This window comes from Cannabis sativa, chromosome 9 (genome assembly GCF_029168945.1).
Source record: "Cannabis sativa cultivar Pink pepper isolate KNU-18-1 chromosome 9, ASM2916894v1, whole genome shotgun sequence".
Taxonomy (NCBI): domain Eukaryota; kingdom Viridiplantae; phylum Streptophyta; class Magnoliopsida; order Rosales; family Cannabaceae; genus Cannabis; species Cannabis sativa.
Window position 1 is genome coordinate 1156547 of NC_083609.1, and position 14771 is coordinate 1171317.

At 33.3% G+C, this 14771-nt stretch overlaps 3 protein-coding genes across 5 annotated transcripts; 2 read left to right on the forward strand and 1 right to left on the reverse strand.

The window, feature by feature from the left end:
- Positions 1-81: 81 nt before the first annotated feature.
- LOC115722436 (3'-5' exonuclease) lies at positions 82-3711 on the forward strand. 2 transcript variants are annotated; one of them, XM_030651645.2, is made up of 6 exons: positions 82-409; positions 541-726; positions 1835-1965; positions 2099-2260; positions 3156-3266; positions 3365-3711. In XM_030651645.2, exons 1-6 carry the CDS (start codon positions 193-195, stop codon positions 3488-3490), a joined length of 933 nt encoding a protein of 310 aa, XP_030507505.2. In that variant the 5' UTR covers positions 82-192; the 3' UTR covers positions 3491-3711. The 2 variants fall into 2 exon arrangements, with proteins under 2 accessions (XP_030507505.2, XP_030507504.2); XM_030651644.2 differs by having other exon boundaries at positions 135-409; positions 538-726.
- Positions 3666-9906, reverse strand: LOC115722373 (probable methionine--tRNA ligase). Its single transcript, XM_030651572.2, has 17 exons — positions 9598-9906; positions 9357-9501; positions 8194-8347; positions 7865-8020; positions 7352-7582; positions 7115-7258; positions 6714-6804; positions 6473-6579; positions 6255-6369; positions 5762-5880; positions 5604-5669; positions 5359-5487; positions 5111-5251; positions 4892-5012; positions 4581-4792; positions 4374-4475; positions 3666-4080 (listed from the first exon to the last, which is right to left on the reverse strand). Exons 1-17 carry the CDS (start codon positions 9740-9742, stop codon positions 3850-3852), a joined length of 2409 nt encoding a protein of 802 aa, XP_030507432.2. The 5' UTR covers positions 9743-9906; the 3' UTR covers positions 3666-3849.
- Positions 9907-11915: 2009 nt separating this feature from the next.
- On the forward strand, positions 11916-14438 carry LOC115722451 (6,7-dimethyl-8-ribityllumazine synthase, chloroplastic). 2 transcript variants are annotated; one of them, XM_030651664.2, is made up of 2 exons: positions 11916-12077; positions 13456-14438. In XM_030651664.2, the coding sequence occupies exon 2, from the start codon at positions 13503-13505 to the stop codon at positions 14196-14198; it is 696 nt and encodes a 231-aa protein (XP_030507524.1). In that variant the 5' UTR covers positions 11916-12077; positions 13456-13502; the 3' UTR covers positions 14199-14438. The 2 variants fall into 2 exon arrangements, with proteins under 2 accessions (XP_030507524.1, XP_030507526.1); XM_030651666.2 differs by having other exon boundaries at positions 11930-12077; positions 13459-14438.
- The last annotated feature ends 333 nt before the right edge of the window (positions 14439-14771 follow it).

Sequence of the window (14771 nt, forward strand, 5' to 3'; positions counted from 1 at the left end):
TTATATTAAAAAAATCAATCAAAAGACTTTTTGTAAATAGAAAAAACATGTTAAATTGTTTTTTTCCAAAAAAAAAATCAGTTCCCTCCAAAAAAAAAAAAAAGAAATATTATAATAAAAAAAAAAATTAGATTCCCTCCAAAAAAATCAAAATTCAAAAACTCAAAAACCAGTGTCCAAAAATGAGCTACAATGGAGTGCTCTGATTCCAAAGAAGAACCCAAAAATGGCAGATCATCGAATTGGGACGATGACCAACCTTTCACCTTAGAAGACCTCGAAGCCATCGATGCAGTTTTCCAATCCGCCTCATCAAAAAGGCCTCGACTTTCCACCAACCACCATCGCCGATTGCCCAACTCCATTCTCGCTCTCCAGCTTCCTAACTCCTCTCTCTCGCCCTGTCAAGGTTTTTGCATTTCACCCTTTTCCGTTTTCTTCTATATTTTACTGTTTGGATGCCAAGAAAGTCGAGAATTTATGGGTTAATTTGTTGAAACCCTAAAAATCAGTTTTTTATTTATTTTTTCATTGAAGTAGCAAAGGCGAAGATGAGATTTAGATACCCTGTGATGAAGTTTTTGGGTGCAATTAAATATAGTAGGACGAATGTTGATGTGGAGAGAGCTTCAATGGAGGTTTTGAAAATTGTTGAAGCAAAGAAAATGGAAGTTGGTAAAGTTGCAATTGGGTTTGATATTGAGTGGAGAGCCTCATTTGTAAAAGGTTAGTTTGGTTTTTGTCTTTTCACTTTATTGGCTTTTGTTTTTCACTATTGTAATCTTTTGGAGATGGGAAACTTGTTTATAACTACACTTAATCACTTAGGTAGAACTTACTTTGAAAAGAGGCTAAGAGAGGAGAGGAGAGTGCCCAAGTAATGACCAACCTTTTCAACACTTAATTGAAGTAGAATCCTAATAATGCACCCCCCTTTAGAGCCGATGTCCATAACGGCCTACTCACTCTCGGTTTTTCCATATGTTGCTCCTTTTGCGATGTTGATTCCACTTGAGGGTGTGTGGCTCTGATGATGATATTAACCGAGTAATAACCAACCAATCCCACACTTAATTGAAGTGAAATCCTAACTCGATGTCCACAGTGGCCCTCTCACTCTCGGGTTTTCCATTTGTTGCTCCTTTTGCGATGTCAATTCCACTCGAGGGTGGATGACTCTGATGCTGATGTTAACCGAGTAATAACCAACCAATCCCATACTTAATTGAAGTGAAATCCTAACAATACACCCCCTTAGAGCCAGCGTCCTTAATGGCCCACTCACTCTGAGATTTTTTGCATGTCGCCCCTTCCATAGGTTGATCCTTTGGAGAAGATAGTCAGTCCCAGTTGAGGGTGTGTGACTCTGATGTCGTTTCATTTGTTACAATCCTTTAGGTAGAATTTACTCCCAAAAGAGTAGCTTAAGAGAAGAGGGTGCTCAAATAGTTATAAACCACCAATCAATCCTACACCTAGTCGAAGTGGGATACTAACAAAACTCTAGCATATTACTAGGTAGGTTTGGACAAGGAGTCAAATGACAAACCACATTGGAGCAAATTTTAGGTGTGACCACTTCGAAGAAAATGATTAGTTTAAATCATATGAAATCTGCATGCTCACTGTATTTTTTACATTAGAATTATGATTGAACAATTAACTTGGTTAAGCTTTTAGCTAAAATAGATATGGTGAATGAGATTTTCAGTTGAAAGTATCTGCTTTAAGAACTCAATATAATGCTTGGTTTCATTTTTTTCCCAATGAATTTATGCATCAATCAAACTAAATTGATAGACTTTGATGTTAAAGGAAACTAAAAAAAGTGCAGGTGTTCCGCCTGGGAGGGCTGCGGTTATGCAAATATGTTTGGACACTAGTCATTGTTATGTGATGCACATCTTCCATTCTGGAATACCAAAAAGTCTGCAATTACTTCTTGAGAATTCTATGTTTTCCAAGGTATGTAATTAAAGCTAAAAGAGCTGCAGCATTGGTATGTTTATCAATGCAGATATATGAAATTTTAGTTTTGGAAGCAAAGCAATTTTATAATATAAGTATTGTTGTGATAACACTCTTTATCCATGCCCAGGTTGGAGTTGGCATTGGCAATGATTCTGTTAAGATTTCAAAGGACTATAATGTTTCCATCCAAGCAGTGGAAGATCTTTCCTATCTAGCCAAACAGAAGCTCGGTGGAGATTCACAAAAGTGGAGTCTTGCCTCTTTAACTGAGAATCTCATCTCTAAACAGGTATTAGTTTTGCTATATTTCAAATTTTCAGTTTAAACCACACCACTCTGCTTAATACATTTCATCACAAAAGTCTTTTGACAGAAGTCATATAACTATGTTGGTTATAATTTTTTTTAAGCTGCAATTGGATTCAATATCTATGCTCAAAAATACCCCTACACATACCCACTTTCGCAACACCATTTGATTGATCTTATCACGAAGGGTAACTGTGATTGTACTGGTCATCAGCTATTATGTTATTCTTTTACCCTTCGTGATAAGATCACAGTTACCCTTCGTAGTAAGATCCATCAAATATCGTTGCGAAAGGGGGTATGTGTAGGGGTCTTGCAAATTGATGTAGAGGGTATCTTGAATACAATTATGTATTATTAATCTTTTACTTTTCATTTTCAACTTGGTTTTAACATTATGATTTTCTAAGTATAACCCTTAAGCTTGAATGGTAAGTGATCTCTCTCTTCGGTACGTTTGGTTGGAAGGAATGAAAATACATAAATAGGATTAGGAAAGAAATTAAATTAAATTTAATATGCATTTAAAAAATAGATAAAAGAATTATCTTGTATTGAAAAGGCATTTCCACCTATTTTGAAATGTAATAGCTATTCTACCGAAATAGTGAAAATGTCATTCTAGTTCCAATACTTTTAAATGTAATTAAACAAAAAAAATAGAAGGAAACTTGATTCTTTTCTATCCCATTCTATTCGTTTACTCCCAACCAAACGCACCCTTAAGCTTCAGTGGTAAGTAGTGGACACTCTCTCTCTCTCTCACTTTCTTATTTTTCCAGTCAAAACAATAATTTTACTTAAATCCCATTTGAGCTACTCTTGTAAAAAAGATTTCTGAAGAATCTTTTAATGAGGTTGTTGCATTATTGCAGCTCCTTAAGCCCAAAAGAATTCAACTAGGAAATTGGGAAACCAATGTTTTATCAAAGGACCAGTTGGAGTATGCTGCCACTGATGCTTTTGTCTCATGGTATCTATATGAGGTAATAATCAAAAATCAAAACCTTCAAATTCTTTCAATAGATTATAAGGTCACACTACAAATATCATCATTTATATATGGTGTTTTATGGCTAAACAGGTTTTAAGAACTCTCCCTGATATTGAAAAGCCTCCGATGATCGATGACGAAGGCGGTGAACTAAAAGATGTGTCACCGCAGGATCTTGCCCGTTCGCCGGACCAAAATGTCACCGTTACACTATAAATCTATTGAATTTATATACTTAACTCTGATATTATCGTTAAATACCAATTGGACTATTACTGTATTGACTTCGAGATTTTACTTTTCTCATTTCGCCCTATTTCCTTTCCCATTTTAGCAAGGGAAATTGCCTTCATGTGTATTAAGCACACAAAACAAAATAGAAGACTCCCACTTTTGATGGGTAAAGTAAAAGGATTGTTTATTGTTGTCATTAAAAATTAGATCTTACAGAAAGAATATCACAATGTATGAAAAATACAGTAGCAGACAATTAGAGGTAATAATCAAAATCTTAAGTTTTACCAGAACCATTTATCCTCTTCCAATCTTTTCTCACTAACTAGCTAACTCCACTTTTACCTAATTGATCCTTCGGAAATGCTTGATACAGTGCAGATACCGGCCGATGTGGTTAACGGGATATCTTTGTAACAAGCAACTAGATCTGTGTTTGAATGCAAGTCCACTTGCAATGTTTCCCATACTTTCTTCTTTGGGTTCAACACATCATCAGGCTCCCCTTCGAATCCCGGGAATGTAATTCTCTCTCCGACTTGAGCAGATTTCGGAGGATCAACTAATTCCACCTGAAATTGAGAAAATTATTTCAGCAATTATAATTATATCGGTCAGTTTGTCTTGAACGAAAATTTCATAATGGTTGTTAGAAAATTTTTGGGGACACTTTACCGAATGAAAGTTCCATCTTTTCATGGAATTTTAAATTACAACACTCACTAATTGCCCCATTATGAACCCAGTGAAGAATCAGTTCGCATCTCATTATCGATTATTAGTTTGTATAATAAAATTTCCCACCATAACATCAGTGACTCGACGTGATCGATTAAGTACCAGGAAAGAATCGTCAATTTCTTACCTTGGTGTGATCGCTGTTGGAAGCAGCAAGAACCATTGCTTGTGACTTAATACCACGCATGTTTGCAGGCTTCAAGTTGCAAAGAACGCAGACCTTCCGATTCTGCAAAATGAATTTTACATATGATAAATGCTTTCAAGCATTGAAAAGGTTACATTAATTTATAAATTATATATCACTATCGACAAAAAAGACCAGTAAAAATACCTGCATTTCCTCTAGAGGTATAAATTTCACAAGTCCGCTAACAACAGTTCTGGGCTGTCCTTCGCCAACATCAATCTCTTCAACATATAGAGAATCAGCATCCGGGTGCTTTTGAGCTTTAGTAATCAGACCAACACGAATATCGAGTCTGGAAATAGTAATTTCTGCTTCGGTTGCAGGTTTTGCTGACTTTTGCTTCTTTCCGGTATTCTCTGTTACAAAGAAACTATTAGTAAGGTATTCATCACTCTACTAAGTATATGAATTACTATACAGTCGATGAAAAGGTAAATCTAAAAATTAACTGTAACCTGTAATTTTGGTCTTCTTCAATTGTTGGGCTACCTTAACCGCCTCAGCTTCTGCCCTCTCAACTCTATCAGCTTGACTTCCGGCAAACCTCTGCCTGAAAGATTCTACTTCTTCATCTTTCTGTCAACAACAGATTTCATCATATGAGAAGATCGTCGGGAAAATATAATTAAACTTTAGTTTAATGGGGAGTAAAAAGAGAAAGGTGATTTACATACCAATTCCTTAAACAATGGCTCGGGTTTCCCAATTTTGTGGCCAGAAGGTACAATATTCCAAGGCTTTTTTGCCCTATCAATGTCTCCTTTTTCATCAGAAAGTGAAAGTTGTTCGGGTTCTAAATTCAGCTGCTTGAATACCTTCATACCATCAAAAAGATTAAAGAGAAAACATCAGTACATGCTGCACAAATACAAATACTCGATAAGAACAGGCAGCATTGAAAACCACCAGAAAAATTTATTACCTCCCGAGAGAAAGACGGCATAAAAGGTTCTAAGAGACATGCGAGAATATGTACTAGCCCCACTGAAGTTTTCATAACAATAGAGCAGCGAGGTTGATCCTCCTTGTATAACTTCCAGAATTGACTTTCCTGCAATTAAAAAAAAAAATTGATCAAAAGTGCATCTAAATGCAACAAATAATATATTAAATTCAGGGCATTGCCAGTTTCAGGCAAGTGACATGTAACAAATCTTCCATTCTTACTTGCAGATACGCATTTCCCTCACTCGAAATACTCATTGCAGTCTTTAGACCTTGCTTTAGTTTGACCTGCATTGCATATACGAAAAAACACATTTTAAGACAAGAAAAGAAAAGAAGCTTGGATTTACGTATAAATTATTACTTGGTACATCAATTACCTTCTCCATTGCTTCAACATATTGTTCCACAGCTTTACCAACTTTATCTGCTAATTTCTCAGTCAAAGGATCAGATACTTCATGCGGAACATCGGGTAAAATGGAGTCATATCCTTGACCTGCATAAGAGAATTATGAAGTTCTATTTGGTCCACAAACATAATGCTTAAAAGATTACATAAAAAAAAATATAGCAAAAATTGATATTGTGATGAGCTCCACAGATTTAGTTTTACATTATAAAAACAAAACTCTTGTAATTTTTTATTATTCAAAACATTTTTCAACAAAATTGTAGACAATTCAATACAAATAAGACAAATGTATGTGATCATAAAAAACATTTGGCCGATATTTTTCAAATTCATTTTAGTGGAGTTTCTTTTTCTTCAAAATAAGGCTCCTCGCCAGTACTGAACTACGTATAGATTATTTTATAAATGACAGGATAAAAAGAACAACAAATGCCTCTAGAATTCAAATATCAACTAACCTGCAGGTTTAGCAATAAAACTCAAGACCCGATTTATAAAGTTGCCCAAATTATTCAGCAATTCGCTATTCAGTTTTGCTTGCAAATCTGCCCATGTAAATAATGTGTCTGAAACCTAGTTTAACAAGCAAATAAGAATTATTATGGCCTAAGAGGGAAGAGGTGAAAATTAATCTATTATATAAGGAATCAAATAAAATGCGTATTAACAAGAGTACCTCAGGCCTATTAGTAAGCAAGTAATATCTCCACACTTCCACAGGAATATTTGTATCTTTTGCATCATTACCGAAAACTCCTATGCCTTTACTCTTAGAAAACTTCCCTGCAAAATTACAAAATCAGATAACCTACTTCTTCAAGACGGCCATTATAAATGAATCGGACAACAAATTTCCAAAGGAAAGTTTGAGAAAACAATATACATTGTGATAGCTATAGTGCCAGACGGATACTGACCTGATTCATAATTCAAGTATTCAGTTACACTAATTGTTTTCATCATAGTCCATTCTTCACCAGTTCCAAGAAGAGTAGAAGGAAACATCACCTGCAATAAGAATAAATTAAATTATTCTCAAAAGAGTTGAACTTTAAAAACATGTAAATGAGACCCATATTTTCGGATGATACTTGGAATGTAAAAGAGATGACCGGTAAAAGTCACATCTCCTTTTGCATTTAATCTCCAGAAAGGTAGGAGAACATATGTTTCCACATTGAGAGAAACATTTTAAAATTCAAATGAACATCTATTTTCACATTGAAAATATTGGAAGGATCCAAAAGGAGAAATAAGAACTTAAGATTTTAAAAGATAGAATAAAGTACCTACACAAGTATCAATATTTAACACTTACTGTGTGGAATGGCACATTATCCTTGCCCATGAACTGATATAATTCAACATTTTCAGGATTCTTCCACCATTTCTCCCAATCGGATGTATAGCATGAAGTAATTGAGACATATCCAATAGGTGCATCAAACCAGACATAAAAGACCTGCCAACGTCATGTTGAAGAACTTGATATATATAATAAGCCATTCGAAATGATATGGAGCGGACCAAGTTTAGCAAAAGTTTAGTTGTTAACCTTCTCTTTGAAGTTTTCGTGGGGAACTGGAACCCCCCACTTCAGATCCCTAGTAATGCATCTCTGTTTAAGCCCTTCTTTAAGCCAAGCATTTGTTGCTTGGATGGCGTTTTGGCTCCAAGACCCAGCCACAGACATTTTATTAATATATTCCTCAAGTTTATCTTTCAGCAACGGGAGTTCAAGAAATAGATGGTTCGTATCACGAATGTGAGGAGTTGTCCCACAAACCTGCTCGTAAGAAAGAAAAATTAGAAACTGAAAATGTGCCTATAGCTAATAGGGATCTTTTACTAAAGAACAAAACTTTATGTCACTAATGGTCATAAATAAATTGGCACATTGGCATTGTCAAAGAAAGACTATTTTTTTTTTCTTTCTTTTCTTTTTTCAATTACCTCACACGATCAAAACCGCTACTTAAAGGAACTTCTAGCCCATTGATGCCTCAAAAGTATACAAACTAAGATGGCCTAAGCAAACAAGTTAACCGAAATGAAATCTATTATATACCTTGCATCTAGGATTTTTCAGTTCTGTAGGATTCAAAAGCTTCCCACACTTCTCACATTGATCTCCTCGAGCAGAATCATAATCACACCCTGGAGTTGGGCAGGTACCCTCCACAAGTCGGTCAGCCAAGAACTTTTTGCAAGCGTCACAGTAAGGCTGAAGCAGCATAGCATGAAATAAAGTCAAAATTGCAGCTATAACAACACAAATGATACCCCATTACCACACACACATACCCATTAACTAACAAACAAAACAATCACAAAATTCACCATTTGGCATAAAACTTAATCGAAAGCGAAACATATAATAACACAATTAGTGTTCACCTGCTGTATTGTGTTCTCAGTCAACCAATTGTTCTCCAACAGTTTCTTGAAGATTGCTTGGCAAACCTCAGTCTGCTGAGGGGTCGATGTTCGTCCAAACTCATCAAAGCTTATATTAAACCACTTATAGACATCTCTATGAATAGCATGATACCTATGAAGATCCCATAAAACAAAGAATTAAAATTTATTACCATAACAGGCAAGCCCCATTCCTCATAATTCCTCACTACGAATACAAAAAAGAAAGAAGCCTTAAATTTTTATTTTTTTTTTAAAAAAAAGGGGGGGTTCAAAGTAATAAACATCCTACAATTATGTTTGAAGATATTTTCTCTAATATGAAAATTTTCATATGCTTAATACATGATACTAATCCACTTCTTTTCATTATTTTGGGAGAGAAATTACAAGTTAGGAGTTTTCTTTTATCATAGTAACGTTTTATTGTCTAGTTTTCTGAAATATTTCTTTCTCATGTAAGTCTCACCTTTAACATTGAACCTTTATGGATAGAATAAACCCCTCCAATCCCGAGTATTTTGTAAAAATAACCATTATGAAAATTTTTATTAACAAAATAACTTTCTAAAATATTTTATTAGTAAAATAATCATGTTTTTATTTTACTTAGGGATCAAAATCACTACAAACAAATAACTTACATAAAATCGAGCTACCCCAAAAATTTAAACAAAACAACTTGAGACCACCCAAAAGAGTGGTCCTCTCTAAACAGACAAATTAAGCAAAACTACCTACAAAAATAAATAAATAAATAATCATGTCTGGTCAACCGAGCAACCAAAAGTTACACTAAACAACCATTAAAAAACCATTATAGTCGTTTTGCGATCATAATGGTCGCACAGTGTAAATCCAACATGGTTATTTCACTACTTTAACATTTTCATGCTGTTAGTTTGGGAAATTTCCCCTCTACCCCAAATGCACAACTTAGTTTTGTTTGTTATCTTAAGTTACACTAAGCAACCATAAACCATTATAGTCATTTTGCGGTCGCACAGTGTAAATCTAACACGGTTATTTTGCTACTTTAACATTTTTTCCCCTCTACCCGAAATGCACAACTTAGTTTTGTTTGTTATCTCAATCATTATCGGTTAATAACTTAAATAAACAAACAAAGTAGAAAAATTTACTTATCACAAATCTGTTTGGGGCTACATTTCTCTTCCAAAGCTTTAGTCTCAGTAGCAGTACCATACTCATCAGTTCCACAGATATAAATAGCATTGTAATCTCTCAAACGACAGTACCGAGCAAAAACATCGGCACTAAGCACACCTGCCACCCACAAAAATCAAATTCCCAATCAATTCAATTCAATTTAGACAAATAAACAAACAGTTGGTGTGCATGAGAAAAGGAAAAGCATATTACAGCCAATGATATTGCCGAGGTGAGGAACGTTGTTGACGTAAGGTAAAGCACTGGTGATGAGAATGTTTCGGCGTCCTTGGATCGGTAGTTTGACGGGCTTGTGATCGCCTGAGCTCGTTTCGGAGTTTGAGGCGTCGCCACCCATGGCGGAAGAAGGAGAAGAAGAGAGAGAGAGAGAGAGGGTTTCAGGCGGCGATGGAAATGGAATTGGTGTAGGGCAGAGTTGCAGAGAAATGGGTTTTAGCTTAGGATTAAGGCCGTGTTTGGTAGAATGCAAATAAAATAAGACTATGCTAAAAAGTAAAGAGCAAAGCAAGATAAATGAGAATAAGGAAAAGGTAAATAAATATTCTTTTTGTTATTCCAAGCTAGGGGTGTTCATCCGATCCAATCCGCACTTTTTTGGTTAAACAACATCCAATTCGCGTTAAGTGCGGATTTCATATTTTGGATCCAATCCGTTCCGCATAAGAGTTTAAATCCAATCCAATCCAATCCGCAATAGTGCGGATTGGATCGGTTATTTTGGACCGGTTATTTTTTTAATAATAAATTATTTAATATTTCATAGAAAAAAAAAATTAAAAAAAGACTATTGTTGCTTAATCTCCAATAATAATCTATTTCCATCTCTATTTATATACAAATTAAATCAATATACATATATATATATATATATCAATGTATATATACTTATTTAGATTTACACTAAAATATATATGTATCTAATTACTAAAATAAATAAGTTAGTACATATATATTTAAACTTTATGTGTATGTGTCTATGTTAATAAGAATTATTTTTCTTGTGTTTTTTATTACAAAATAAATAAAATTCACCAACTCAATATATTACTAAAAAAGATTAAGAAATTAGAAGTTTGTGTCTTTTTTTAATTAGTATATATTACATATTATAATTTTTTAAAAATATATCTAATTAAGTGCGGATTGGATTGGATCGGTTACTTTTTGAGGTCAAACAACATCCAATCCGCACAAGTGCGGATTTTAAATTTTTCAATCCAATCCAATCCGCACAAGTGCGGATATCCGCATTTTGCGGATTGAATTGGATTGGATCGGATACTTTGTGAACACCCCTATTCCAAGCAATGCTATAAATTGTTATAAAACTTTACAGTACTTGAAAAATATAATATTTTATTGGGTTAATTTCACAAATGCACAAAAATAACAAAAAAACGGTTTCATGGAATTTTAAATATTTTTACGATTTTTTTTTATTTTATTTACATATAATACAATCTTTTTATGTTGAAATTTTATTCATTTGTTGTTAATTTTTTGTTATATGTATGTTATTTTTTGTTGTTATTTTCATGTTACTTTTATGTTGTTTTTTTGTTGATTTTATGTTGTTTTCGTGTTATTTTTTGGAAAACCGTAAAAATGTAAAAAAAAAAACATTCTTTGAATGTAAAAATGTAAATATTTTACAAAAAATGGTGCCTTATGTAATTATTCCTATTTTATTTTCTCTTTTATTGACCATCTAGAATTTTTATTGTATAATATTCAGAATTTGAATAAAGTAATGAAAAAATATAAGATATAAATAAAAAATAATCAGAATCAATATTTATAATATGTTATTTATTAAAACTACTTGAAAATAGAATGATACTAATTTATCTTATTTACTTTATCAGGAAATGTACTTGGAATGTTTAAATGGACTAAATTATCCTTTTGAGTTAAATTATAGTATATAGTAGTTATTTTGTAAAATATATTTTAAAAATTGTCAGTATAAATTTAATAATAAAAAATAAAATAAAAATGAAATGACAATTAAAAGGATTTAGCAGCCAAAAATTCCGTGAAATAATATTTTTTTTAGAAGTTGAAGAATACTTTTTTTATTATATATTAATCAAATTTACATCTAAATAAAATTTATTTCAAATATACAGTACTTTTTTTTGTCAATATTGTACTCAAATTACTCTCACACTTTCAGGTAACTAAGACACAATTTTAAATATGGATTGTGTTCTTTAGAGATGGATGTGTAGATTTGTGAGAAAATTGAGGTAAAATTTTGATTAGAGAAGAATAAAGACTATTATAAAATGATAAAGATAAAATTAGTAGAATAATTGAAAAAAAAAAAGGTAAATATAATAGATTTTGAAAGAGAGAGTTAAAATTAAAGAAATCAATTTAAAAGAGGTATTTAGTGTAATTTTTGGGGGTAATTATGACAAATTCCTTAGAAATGGTGGACATCTTGAGAAGAAGCCCAATTATGTTAGCAGACCCAAAGCCCAATATGATAACAGACCCAAAGCCCAATTGGGTTTCATTTCATCGTTCCAAAGTCAATTGTAGTCTCTCTCTCTCTCTCTCTCTCTCTCTCTAAGTCATCATCAGCGGTATCCTAATTGATCGGAGATCGGAGGAATTCCGTTCATTCATTGTCCGGATAAACAATTACTTAACTCACTCACTCACAGGTACTACGAATTTGAGCCTAATAATGAGGATTATTCATGTATTATATATATATATGTAATGTTGAAAAAGAAAGAGCCTAAATTCAAATAGAGAAGATGGGAAACTTTGTCTGTGTTTTTGTATAGATATAGAGCTGTACATTGGCATTCTTTCTTGGTCTTTTTAGTGTAAAAGGATTTTATTTTAGCTGTTAATAGTTAGGTTTTTCATAATAGAAGATTTTTAGAAATTGTGTTTGTTATTACCATTTGAAATTTTATAATATGAATATGTGTTAATAATCATAAGAAAGTCTGGTAGTGTTTATATGATGAGATCAATCAACCCAACAAAGAAATGAAACCTTCAAAATAGGGTTTATATGGTTCTATGATTTTTCTAATTCTCTTATTCTGTTACACGAAAATAGGGTTAGGGTTCCAAGTGTTTTCCTTCTTTACCTTTCCTGTTCTAACCCGAAAAATTATACCCAGATTCAAAACTAAGAAAAACTTTCAGCCTAAAGCACTCAAATCCAAAAAAACCAACCCAGGAAACTCACCAAAACCGAAACCAAAGAACATACACAAATACAATATCAGAAATAAGAGAGAGATAAGAGAATACAAACAGTGATAATATGAGACAAAGAACACAGTGGATTTGATCTCGGAGTTCACCCAACACTATCAGTTATCTTTCTAGAGTAATTTTTTCTCTTTATGCAATTGTGTTTATCTAATATGGCTATCGTCCTGATGATTTGTTATATAGTCTGATTAGTCAATTGTTATATATTCCCATTATCTTTGTGGGTTCTGTTATAGTTTTGTATGTAAGTATTTTGATCTTGAATTCATTACTAGTGAGTTTTAAGAATTAGAAAATGTAGTATCAGGCTAATGTTAATCTATAGTGTCAATTCAGTTATGCTTATGCTTACAACACTAATCAAGTACTAAAACATCACTCCATTTGATCACCCAAAATTACAAGCCATGGGTGAAATCTTTTTCTTGTAAACTTGAGAAACTTCATCATTTACTATTGATTAGTTTTGTGAAGATAATATATTTCACCAAGTTTAACAATTGTTTTTTAATTTCTTTGTTAGCTATTAACTTATTATTTGAATGGTGCTCTTCATTTACTTAAACTGTGCATATTTTGGAGTCAAATTTTTCATTTCTATATTTGTTATTATATATCAACCAGAATTTTCTTTTTTCTTGGAAATTCTGAATATTTTCTGAATTTATGTAACTGTTAAAGCTATGAAAATTTGGAGCATTTTCTTAATTTATATAAATTAAATGTTGATTCTGTGTTAATTTTTCTGAGTTTTGGAAATGCTTATATGTAAAATATATTCTTTTCTTCTTTCAATTGTGTGCACAGAAGAGGATACTTTGTGAAAGGAGACCAAAAGGCCAAAAGAACATAAAATGGCGAAATCAGTGTCATGGTCATTAGCAAGTTCCGTCCACTCCCAACTATCAGTTTCCCGCCACAATCACCATCAACTTGAGCTTGGAATGCGAACCTCACCGCTCAATTTTGTGAAGAGACAATCACTGAATTCCCCTTTATCATTTTCGTCATCTTGTATGGGTGCACCCACACCAATTGAGGACACCAATCGCCACCATTCTACACGCACTGCCGCCGTTCGCCATCTTGTTGGCTCTGTCACCAAAACTCAGGGCCTTCGTTTTGCAGTGGTGGTTGCCAGATTCAACGAGATCGTTACAAAGGCTCTGCTCGAGGGAGCTTTGAACACATTCAAGAACTACTCAGTTCAAGAAGAAGATATTGATGTTGTTTGGGTTCCTGGTAGTTTCGAAATCGGGGTGGCTGCTACCAAATTGGGAAAGTCAGGAAAGTATAACGCAGTCATATGTATCGGTGCTGTGATAAGAGGAGATACAACCCATTACGATGCTGTTGCTAACTCAGCCGCGTCTGGAGTACTTTCGGCTGGCCTAAATTCTGGAATTCCATGCATATTCGGTGTTTTGACTTGCGACGACATGGATCAGGCATTAAACAGAGCTGGTGGTAAATCTGGAAACAAGGGCGCCGAGGCTGCTTTGACAGCTATCGAGATGGCTTCGTTGTTCGAGCACCATCTCTCCTCGTAATCTTCCCAAACTATTGGAAATTACTTATCCGGAAATGATTGTTGTGTTTTTGAGATTCAAAGACGATTCGAGTATAATAATGTATCTTGGAATAGGTTGTCAGACTGCAATATAACCTTTTTGTAACAATGCTTAGATTGGTGGTTAGACTTTTGTTATAATCAATTTGGTTAGTTGGGACATGAAATTGCATACTATTTACTCGTTGGAACTAATAAAGATCATCTTTTTAATTGTTAATTTGTAATTAGAATCCATAACTTCCAAATATTGCTCACTTGGATGGTTGATTTGTCATTGAATATTATATAATATATGTATATTAAAATGGGGAAATATTGAATCTAAATTAAGTATCAAATCATTACTCAAATTTGCTAGTTTACTTTGATTGCTTCCCTCAACATACTTATTAAATATTCTAATGTCAATTTCTTGCTAAAACAACTCCCTTGTTTGAAAGACCATAGAATTTCCCAGACATGAAAGCTTAAAATTAAACTTTGGTCCATATTCTCTTCTTCATATAGAATCTTTTTCAGTTTTAGATTGATCTGCTTGATCTCGATAATC